Below are 11,466 nucleotides of genomic sequence, written 5' to 3' on the forward strand. Positions count from 1 at the left end.
GTCGTCGTTTCTCAGATGTCGCCGCGAAACACGCCTGTCTCACGGCCGGGTCACGGCCTCTGAACGGCTGGTGCCGCCCGCCGCGCCGGTCCGTCGGTCCGCCCGCCCGGCCCGGCGCGGCCGCCCGGCCGGCCCAGCTTCTGCCCGCGAGCCGCCGCTGGAAACGGCCCGTGTGCGCCGCTGTCCATTGTTTTGTCTGCTATTTGGCGGCGGAGCGTGGCTCGTAAACGGATGCCGCATCGCGGTATGCCGGACCCTCAGCGGCGTTTGGTCCGATCTGACGGAGCGCTCGCGGCGGCGCCGGAGCTCGCTCGCTGGCCGGCCAGCGGTCGGTCCCCTCTCCTCGGTCCGGCGTATTTTGCCGCGGGGAGGGACGGGGACGCTGTCGCACCCCGCTGGCCGCTGACACTCGCCGCGCAGATGGTTTGCATAAGCTGGCGGCCGTCTGCCGCCGCGTCAGTCGATAGATCGGCCCCACGCCGCACTCGGCTCTGATTTACGCGCGCGTAAAAAGCCACCGCGGTGCTTGTATCAGCGCTTTTGGCACAAAAGGGGCAGTCAACTCGACGCCGCGTCCTCCGGTCCACTGTTAGCGCTTCCACTCTGTTAACCTTTTTACTATGATCATTTTTCACCTCGGCTTGAAATGATTTACGCGGTCGTCCCAACAAAGGGTGAAATAGCGAGTGAAATACGCCCGAATCCGGCGCGCTGCCGGCCGGCCGGTAGCCGCATTGAGAGCGGCTATAAGATGGATGGCCCGGCGCCGGGCGGTGTCCGTGACGCCGCGGTCTGGTCAGGTAGCCCGCCGGCGGCCGCGGACGCCGGTGGCCGCCGGCGGGACACGTCCGGCGCCGGCCGGCGACACGTGGTCAGTGGCCGGCGCCGTGTCCCCGCCGTGTCCCCGCCACTCCGTCATCGGTATGCGCCGGCCGGAGCAGCGCGCCGGCCCCGTGACCCGCCGGGTCGAGCCGGGCAGCCCACTCCTGCCGCGGCCGCTCATCTGCCCGGCAGGCCACAAAAAAAGCCGTCCGATTGATGCGCCGTCCGAGGAGAGTCGATGTGAAGACGGAACCGCTTCGCCGACCCGCGCGTCCGCCAGTGTTTTTGGCGAGAGGCAACACCTCCCGCCGGCCCGTAACCGTTCTGGACGCGTTTGAATTGCAAACGACCGAATTTCAATGGCCACGTCCATACCCCTCGCGTTCTATTACATGCCGGAGTGGCACTTAATGATGCTCCGGGAATACATTGTGCGGTCACTGCAGCTGTGGCCGGTGGCCGGCAGCGGCTGGCTACCAGCCAGGGGTCAGCGGGCCGACCGGCCCGGGGCGGCCGGTACCGCTGCTCCGGTGAAAGGTACAGGGGTCAGGGCGCCGGGCCAGCACGGGCGGCCCATTCTGAGCACGCGCCGTGCTGCCGCGGCGGCTACTGGTGCCGCCGGCGCTGTTTGTTGGCCGCTGCTCGCCGAGGGTCAGAGGGAGTAATGGGCAGGGTCACAGGGGCGGCGCCGGTCGGCTCTAATTGGGCGCCGGTCAGCGGGAGACGCGCGGTCCCGCCACCGGCAGCCGCTCGGCGCCGCTGGATGCTGAGCGACCGGCTGACTGGACAGAGACGATGGAGGGTCGAGTACTCCCTCTGTCCAGTAAACGGTGAGGCCCCCATCGCGATGGGAAGCTATCCCGGATCGAGCACCGGTATGACCCGACTGGCCGCCTGTTCTGGTACCGGTCCGGTGACCTCCGGGTCAAACGCCGGCCACCGGTGGGCGGCGGCCGCGGCGGCCGGCTGTTACATTCCTGGACAGTGGTAACGAGCAGACGCGGCCCGACTAATAGCCCCACCACCGGCGCGGCGCGCTGGAATGCTCTCACGATCCGCAGAGGGACGCACCGGGGGCGGGCGGCCGCTCCGCCAGGATGCGCCGCAGACGGCTGATTTCGGGGGAGGCGGGCCAGAGAAGGCCGTGTGGATTGTAGGGTAGTGTCGGTGACCCATGGGCTCCATTCTAGGGCAGACGCTCGGACACGGGACGGGTGTTGACCTTAGCTCGGTGCGAGAAAAGACCGACACTGGAGCTGGAGACTATAGGGAGTTGGGTAGTGGAGGGTGGGCCTGGGACTCGGGAGTCAAGTGACCGCATCGCTGCCAGTCTATAAACCACAATGGCCCTCGAACCGGACCATTATGTTTGGAGAGAGCGCGGCCGCTCGGGGGCGGCGACTGTAGGAGTGGCCCGTCTCCGTCTTCGTCTGCCGTCTCTCCGTCTCCGTCTGCCGGCCAGGGGCGCACCGGGCCAGACAAAGGTTGAGTGCCGAGTTTACGGCCGGCTGGGCCTTGGAGCGCGATCGGCCGGCCGCTCTCGGCCGGTCGGGCCGGCCGCCGAGCGTCGTGATGGACCGACTGCGGTCAGACGAGGCCGACACCAGGGTTGGGGGACCGGGAGCAGCTCCCCCCCGCACACACACACACTTACACATCACACTTCACACGGCGTTGGTGGTCACTGGTCACCAATCAGCTCCTTCAGATAGCCTTGACGCTGCCGCCCGGCCGCGCTCCCCGCTAATGACTGGGGTCCAGTCCGCTCGGCGCCCCCCCCCCCCCCCCCCCTCCCCTCGGACAGGTGGTGGGACCGCCGCACTTGTCGCCGGCTCGTGCCACCGCACCTGTTGTGAAGGGGTGCTCGGTGGGGAGGGCAGGGGTCAGGTGGCTGGGGTCAGCCGGGCGCCGCTGCAGACTCGCCGAGCGCCGCGGCCGGGCCGCAGCCGGACCGAGAGCACCATGCAGATGAGCCGGCCCGGGAGGCCGCGCCTGCCGGTCAGCAAGGGCAAAAGGTCGTTTAACCCTCACCTTTTTATTCAATCACCCCGAGCTGTGTAATCAACGGACATTGAGCGCGGCTCGGTGGTTCGTTAGGGCGCAAATGCTGTGCTGGGAGGCGGCCGTTTGGACCTTATGAGCGATGGCCGCGCCGGCCAATTAACGACATCTAAAGGTACTGAGAGCCGGCGCCCGCGGCGGCGCTGGTCTGGTCCGTTTGGTGGACGGGAAGGGGTTCTCGTGGGAGGCAGGTGGACACTCGATGTCAACAAACTCGTTCACAGGCGAGGCGACCTGTCCGAGCCGTGGGGAGAGGCGGGGACAATGATTGGAGGTCACAGCTGACCAGAGCTCGCAGTGGATTGTAGAGTTCGTGATGGCGGCACATTGAGCTGCCCCCGGCCGCAGTGCCACGCCGGTGGCGCTCCAATCCACTGGCGCGTTCCACTGGCGCCATTTCCACTGCCGGAGCCCGTGGACGGCCGGCCGGCGCGGCGGCACGCCTCCTCGTTTTATACTGATTCATACTGCCGTGCCGGCGCCGATTCCATGATTATGCCCGTTGTTTCATACGCGATAAACTGGATCTCGGTAACAAACGCCCCTGTAAACCGGGCTAATGCATGGGAGCTGGTCGCGGTAACGGCGCCCGTTACGGTCGGGACGGGGCCGGCGGCGGCCAGAGACGCTCGCTCGCTCGATACAGACGGCCGAACGGCCGACGCTGGCCGCCGCTGCAGGCGACGGTGATGTTGGCGTCATTCGCTGGATAGTGGGACGATGGGATTGTCAGGGGAGTGGGACCAATCCGAGAGGTTCTCTGAGGAGGAAACCTACTATCTAACGTGACCTGACCTGACCTGAAGTTACCTTACCTGGTGTTATAGACTTGGCGTGGCCATGACCTGACCTGAGCTCAGGCCACCGTGACCTGACCTGAAGTGACCTGAAGTGACCGTGACCTGACCTGGCGTGACCTGGCGTGCCGTGACTGCGGCCGCTCGGGTCGGGCCGTCCGTTCTCACGTTGCTATGAGCGATGTTCACATTAGAGTCGGCGGCGGCCCAACCATGAAGCGACCGCCACCGCCGTTTTCCCACGGCAGTGGAGCGCGGCTTTGTTCACACAGGGCCGCGGCGGCGCGGCGGATGTGGCGGCCCGGGGCGAGCGGCGGCGCCGTCAGGACGCCGGCGGTGACCCCGCGGGCTGGCGGGCTGGGGTCACTGTTGGTCCGAGCTGGCGTGGTGGGGTCACTGCTATACTCTGTTCCGTTTCAAGCTTGCAGCCGAAGTGCCCTGCTGAAAGCAGTGCGTGATTTCTGTATATACAGTTCTTACATTTTAACACGCAAATTCTTGAGCGGAGGAGCGATCTGCCGAAGAAACCCCGACCGCAAGCTTGATATGGAACAGACTATAGTCAATGCTAGCTAGCATGGCGGAGCCGCTGAGATAGCGCCGTCAGTCATACAGTTGGGTCATGGCCTCCTTGCTTGTGTCCCCCTGAACCGTGGGGGTATCTCTATGAACGTATCTCTATGAACCATGTGTCGCAAAGCTGTGTCTCCCCGAACAAAGTGTCTCCCTGAACCCTGTGTGTCCCTGAACGTCTCTCAGGACCCTTAGTCCTGAGGTCAGTGCCGGCGTTGCCCGATCAGTGTCATCCCCCGTGCGTTCTCCCTCCCAGACACTGACGATGCACCTCTCTCTGTTGCAGACGCGTGCGGCCTGCAGGACGTGGCGCACATAGAGTCGCTCCAGGACAAGTCCCTCTCTGCGCTGATGGAGTACTGCAGCACCCAGTACCCGGAGCAGCGGCTGCGCGCCTCAAAGCTCCTCCTGCAGCTGCGCACTCTGCGCTCCATCAGCAGTGACGTTATCGAGCAGCTGTTCTTCGTGCGCCTGGTCGGCAAGACGCCCATCACCACGCTGATCCGCGACATGGTGATGAACGGCGTCAGCTCGCAGCAGCTGGTGAGCTCGTGGTCGGCGGCGCCGCACTGGCCGGCCTCTATGTGACATCCGGCCGCCGCCGCCGCCGCAGCCGCCGCCCTGCCGTTCCTGGGCCTCTCCTGACCGGCTGCCAGCCGCCACCAAAGAGGTCGCCCGCCGCCGCCACCGTCGGCGGACACACCATAGTCAGCGAAGTATTAGAGGCGGGCGGCCGACGCGGCGCCTGGCCGCGGCCCGGCTGGGACCGATGGGCGACCTCAGAGTCGTCGCCGCGCTGCCGCCGCCCCGCCCCCGCCGCCGCCGTGCCGGCCAGACAGGACTGTGTGAGAGGCCGGCGGCGGCCGGCCGGGCCGGGCCGCCCTGCCGATCTCTGTACCTGCCGAGCCCCCGCCGCCCCGCGCCGCCGGCACGGGCCAGTGAGTGCGCGAGAGCGAGAGAGGTCGGCACAGCACAGGCCAAAGTCGGAATGCCATGTGATAACATGCAAACCAGTTCGTGGTAGCACGAACCCAGTGTTGTTGTTCGTGCTCGAGACAGGTCGCCGTTCACTTCATCCGTTTGTTAAAGGTTGTTTTCATAGGTGCTGAATATGATTGCTCGTGTGTTTTGGTTTTACCACACCCCATGAATTTTGTTTTCTGCAATTTTTAGAGCCGAGTTTGAGCATACTGTGCGTGACGTTTAACTTTTGAAGTACAATTGTTCGACAGCGAACTATCCATCGAAGAGCCGGGATAGGCGCAGTGGCGATTAGCTTTACATGTAGTGTACTCGACGTGCGTACTGTTTCTGTGGACATATGAGTGTCTTCTACGTGTCAGCAGCAGCATAGCTCTCTTATACCCAGAATACATGATCTCAATGTTCTGGACCGCGACTTTCCGATGGGGACATGTGGGTCGTTGGCTGATGCTCCGTCGCGGGATGGATGTTTATCAAATGGTCGGGCTGCGCTAAGAGTGAAATTTGCACATTTATTCACACTCATGGATGGGGTCAGCCCCCCCCCCCCCCCCGAGCGGTTCTGTTCGTCAGCCCATAGAAGCCATGTAGTCCAGAACTCGGGCAGCTCTGCGCCGGCTGGAGCCGCGGCAGCTCTCGGGAGCGCGCTCCGGGGCGGCCAGACGACCGGCCGACGCCGGGGCGACTGACCCGGCGCCACCTCCAACCCCGGGCCAGTTTACGGCTCAACAAAAAACCACCGGCGCTCACCTCTTGTGGCGCATATTTCTATTACAGACAGGGTATAAATAACCGCCGGGACCTTTCACCATTCATGGCTCGGAGGCCGGCGGCCGGGCTCAAAGCCGGCCAAGCTCGGCGGCCGGTCAAAACAAATGCATAAACCACCACCAACCAGATCGGAGCCGGGCGGCCCACGCCGAAACCGTGATTTAGATTTGTGCGGCACGCCGAGTGCGGCGACCGTTCGGCCGAACTGACCGACCCCAGGGCGGGGTGATGACCTTTGCCCTCTGCTCCCGTCTGGTCACTACCGGTGGCCGAATGACGACGACTCTACGGGTCATCCGAGGGTCGCATTGGGGGAGTTGCAGCAGCCACAGAACGCGCTACGACGATCGGCAGGCTCGGGAAACATCTCGTCGTACCTCGAAGGTTCCTCTCCTCGCCGCCGGCCGCGGGATGCGAGAGAAGCACGACCGGCCGCGGTGCGGCGCCGGCCAGCCGACGCGGCCAGGTTTGAGGTCAAAAGGTCGCGCCGGTCTCGCGGCCGGAGAGGGCGATGCGCAGCGCGCTCTCTCCCTCTCTCTTCTCGGGCCGTCCGAGCGGCGAGGCTGCTCATGCATACGCGGCCCGTCCCGGCGCTGTCCGGCCGTGCGAGCCTGTAATCACAGCCGGAATGTGATTTACCGACGACCGCGCCGCCTCGCCTCGCCGGGTAAAGCCAGTCAGGTGCCGGCCCAATCCACTATTGGTTTTGGTGTAATCGCCTTTTTGTCATGCTAATGGCCAATTGTGCACGCTGTATCGCGATGCTGGCTGCGATGAAACGACTTGGTTGTAAGATTTGTGATTTGAGCGCGCTGTTCACATGAGCGGCCGCCACGTTGTGTCGGTTTGGGATGGACGCCCGATGACTGAGCGGCCGTTCAGCCAAGGCGCGGGGAACACTAGAGGGGTTACGCTACGGGAGCAGTTGATTCCCCGTCACCACGGTGAACCTATTTATATACACTGTGGGTGAACCTAGAGTACGGCTGGTTTTCTCAGTCGCCACGGTTCCCGTCACCTGAAGAAGGGTACAGCTGGATCTTAGTCACCCCAGCGTAGAGCACGGCTGGTTCCCTGTCACCTGGAGAAGGGAAGCTCTCCGAACAATAGCACCTGGAGACGTTTCCCAGGTGATGACGGGGTCCATCGTTGCATAACCGCAAAGGGAAAACAAACGGCGCCTCGTGTGTGCTTTCAATCACAAATATTCCGGTCCCAAGAAGTCAAAAGGAAAGTTGTGAAAAGAAGTTGGCCATTTTGATCATCTCAGGAAAAATGATAGCATCAACAGTCAACCACTTTACTAGCAGCTGCACCGAATACAAAGGCACAAGTCGTATAATAGGTACACATGTCCATTATGATCGATGTGATCCAGGCGCGTACATGACTGGCAATTGAATTATATGTGGCCCATGGGCTACTACATGTAGGTATGTGCTAACTTCATTCCTTGGTTATGCCTACTATCAAATTGATACCAGTCATTCATGAATCTCTGCATGGTTCTGCATATGTATATTAATCGCGGACTAAGCAACATCTTTTCTCTGCAATGGATTCGGCGCCCGGCGTGGCTCACACGCGGTGAATTGGAACGGCTGGCACGTCTACCAGAGATGTTGGACTGATCGCGGCGACCCGCCGCTGACACGGCACTGCTCCATAAGGCGCCACGCCTGGCGTGAGGGCCTAATGTCCGAGAACGCCGTACTTTCAGCGGACAGGGGCGGCGACGGCATCGGGCCCCATATCGCTCACACCAGCGACAAAAAACGAGAGATACATACATGTGTGAGCCGTGACCGCCACCAATTCTGGGACCGGCCAGCATTGTTGGCTTCCTCACCGCAGCCTTCCCCGCACGTGGACGACGCAGCGGCACGGTTCATTTTTTTCTATCGATTCATTTACGGCACGCATAATGAAGACCATTCCAGATTCGATTGCCGTTAAATCTTGAGAATGTGTTGCTTTAACCCGTTTATACGAGGCGTGGGTTACCTAAGCCTATACATTTATAGTACCTACTCTCTTAGGTCAAAATTCACTCATGATGGCGCTTTGAACTATGTTGTATAAAAGCGATCCAGAACGTCGTGCAGATAAAAGATTTAGACGCAACGACCTTCTTTAATGCATTGAGAATGAGAATCATTTGTAAGAATGGTCCAACGATTCCAAATCAAGAACTTATTGATACAAGCCGATGTTTGCTATTAAGAAGTATTAAACTTATTATAAAAAGTGGACACGTCAATCATCTGCCGTCAATCATCGCCGTCAATCATCTGCCCTACATGCCCTCATACCAGCCTTGTCGTTACTCGGCTGCTCTCGCTCTGCAAGTGCTTACAAATTTCGCCAGAGCGTTTGGGAGTCCCTGACAGAAGCTTAGCCAAGCACCTGATGAGACCTGGGTTTACCAGCACACCAGTCGGGACCGCCATGGGGCGCACTTTCTACAGAGAGCGGGCTTAGCTCACAACTCACGTAATTTCGATAATCTCTTCACGGGGGTGGTGATGCTAAGAGCACGAACATTACAAAACGTTGAGCAAGGGTGAATAATAACGCTTCTTGATGATAGCTATACCAATATTGAACTCAAGGGCGCTAAGTGTTCTATGGTATTCAATATTCATCTCATAATTGATCACATGTTTTCTAACTTCACTTTAGACGGGATAGATTAACCCGCGCCCCACTGGGGTCTGTGTATAACGCGCCCTACTGGGGGGGGGGGCTATGAAGCCCCCCCTAACTCCGAAACTACTGGGCCGATCGTCAAAATTCAAACGGCATCTGATAGCCCCGGAAAAACTGTCGAACGAAAGCTAATTTCATTGACCTCGAGGTCACCGATGACGTCCCAGGTCAGGTAAAAGTAAAAATTATCGATGTTTGGCTTGTTCACATTTTGGGCTCTGGCTGCCGTCTTACAAGTCAGATCATGCTGATTTTTGGTTTACACACTCGTGAACAGATGCTCTAGATACCCTGAGGGTACCAAACTTGTACTTTGATTTTCAGGTCAGGGTCAGGTCATCACAGGCCACGGAAATCCCATATCATAAGTCGGTCACGTGACACATGTTTTATGGTCCATTTAGGCCATAGATTTCGAATTCAGTGTCGCCTGTGTCATTTGAGGCAATTTTCATCTGAATATAGCTGAGGTCAGGTCACTTTCAGGTCAAAAAAGGTCAAATTTTAAAGTTGAAATTTTTCAACAAAAAAATGTCTATCAGATGCAGTTTGAGCTCAGAAACACGATGGTGGTATTTATATTCTGTACGATGTAAAATTCGTACTGAAAAAAAATGATTTGAAAAATCTTAAAATGTGAAATTTTTGCTATAATGCGTATACCCTGGCCATTTTTGAAGATATCTGGCTAAAACTTGCTAGAGTAAGTCATAAAAATGTTTTTTATCATATATATTCCTTTATTCGAAAAGCCCCAAAAAATGAAAAGAAGATAAAAATACAAATTTTGAATTTTATTATGTATAATTTTCAAAATTTTCAAAATTTTGAATTTTTCAAAATTTTGAAAATCCGAGATGGCAGGTTGATTGCGCAGTCCATTCTGAGTCCTTTCATGCAAAGAAATTGGATCTAGCTCAAAAACTGAGCTCTTGGGAGCGATTCCCGTGGTTCAATGTTATGCGTCGAAATCGGCCGAACATGACGTCACTCTGATGTCATTTCCGGCCGACCTATGATAGATGGGGCATTCCACGATAGATCGTACCAGGCCCGTCACCCTCATCTCTCATATTTTAATGAAAATCGGTCCTAGGGGTAATCATAGGCCCCAAAGACGCCTGGCAAGACATCAGACTTCTCAGATCAAAACTTTTTGAGTTATATTGCATTACATTTTTTTAACTTCGGTTTGTAACGGTGAGTTTGATGGCCTATAACTCAAGAACGGGTTAAGCAACCAACAAAAAGTAAACAACACTAAGCTTGCGATGAATCAAAAATTAATATTACTATTTAAAAATTCCAAAGAAAAAATTTCATTGTTGAGCAAAAACCTTAATCTTTTTTCATTTGCCTCTAATGACTTTTGGGACAAAAATTTTTCACATTTTTATTTTTTCAAAATAAACTTCATGTCATTGCAAATCGACATGCAAAAAATTAGAAAGGTGTTCTTTCTATAAGTTCCTCATTTTCCCCCCAAACAAAATGGGTTTCGGAGGGGTTGATACGACCCCAGCACGCCGTTTCGCTTCTAATAGAGCTAGAGCCTCGCGGAAAAAACGAGCGTGTGTGCCGTTACAAGTCGCAGCGATTGGTACCCGATTTTAAGGTCTCAGGTTAACCGGTAGCGTCTGAGGTCAGGTCAAGTGACTGAAGTTACGGGTTCGGTTTTTAGTAAATAACTTCGCAAAAAATGGCCGCAGAGCCGCGATTTTGGCATCATTGTGTTCGCCTAGCTCAGGTGCATCGAATGGTATACTTTTTGCTAGGGTGAGGTCAACTTAAGTAGTTGACCTCGGGTCAAGGTCAGGTCAGAGCCCCTCAGGACACGATGCTTGCCAAAGGGTATCATATGGCATATCATTCGATTCGGAAGGTCTTCCCGAGTCCATTGGTGGCTTTCCCGACTCTCTAGCTCCATTTGATCGGGAGTTATTGACGAAAAACTCGTACGACCCTAATGACGTCATAAATGACGTCACGCAAGGTTAACAATGCAAAAGTGAAGCATTGGACTTTGCAAGGAGTGCATGAAATCCCGATACCATGTACGTGAGATAGTTTTAGATCATTCTCGGCGCCAAAATAACAGTTTTTATATTTCCCCATTGATTTATAACAGTGATGTCACGTGACCGACCTGACCTCATGTAACCTTAAAAAATTCCCAGATATACAAGTTGTGAGACCTGTGGAGGACACCATGTATGCGTCCTGTAACTTTCATCTCGGACAGCTATGGTCATTGGCGTCCAAAACAATATCAGAACCAAACAGCCTTTTTCACCCTCGCGCTTATAGAAAAGAGGGTTGGATGAACCCTGTTTTCACTTTTTTCAGATGACTCAGACTTCAATTGAAATTTCAGTGACCCGTGATGTCACTAGGCAGCTTTACCACGCCATTTGTAAGCTCCCCTCCCGAAATCACTATTCGAAACCGTTATCGTGACGTAAAATAAATACATTTATAGAAAGAACACCTTCCTAATTTTTTGCATACTTCTTAACAATGAGCCAACTATTTTTTTAAAGAAATAAGAATTCCAAAAAATTTGGTCCCAAAGTCCAAAAAATACAAATGAAAGAAAACTCGATATGTCATATATCAAAAATAGCGTATTTTTCGAAATTTCAAAAATACATATTAATCTCTGTTTCATTGCATGTTCAATGTTATATAACATTTGGCATTTGAATAATCCGTCTTAGAGTTACACCCCGCCAAACTTAGCGCTGCAAAG

At 56.1% G+C, this 11,466-nt stretch overlaps 1 protein-coding gene across 2 annotated transcripts in view; it reads left to right on the forward strand.

Annotated features, from left to right (window-relative positions):
- LOC122386552 (nuclear receptor subfamily 2 group F member 1-B-like) overlaps positions 1–5,644 on the forward strand; it is a 28,998-nt gene extending 23,354 nt beyond the window's left edge. For both annotated transcript variants that reach the window (XM_043375839.1, XM_043375840.1), the window contains one exon: positions 4,540–5,644. In XM_043375839.1, the coding sequence (XP_043231774.1) occupies positions 4,540–4,841 (302 nt within the window). In that variant the 3' untranslated portion in view covers positions 4,842–5,644. The remainder of the gene's footprint in view (positions 1–4,539) is intronic.
- Positions 5,645–11,466: the final 5,822 nt, after the last annotated feature.

Source organism: Amphibalanus amphitrite, unplaced genomic scaffold (assembly GCF_019059575.1).
Source record: "Amphibalanus amphitrite isolate SeventyFive unplaced genomic scaffold, NRLGWU_Aamphi_draft 000255F_arrow, whole genome shotgun sequence".
Classification (NCBI taxonomy): Eukaryota; Metazoa; Arthropoda; class Thecostraca; order Balanomorpha; family Balanidae; genus Amphibalanus; species Amphibalanus amphitrite.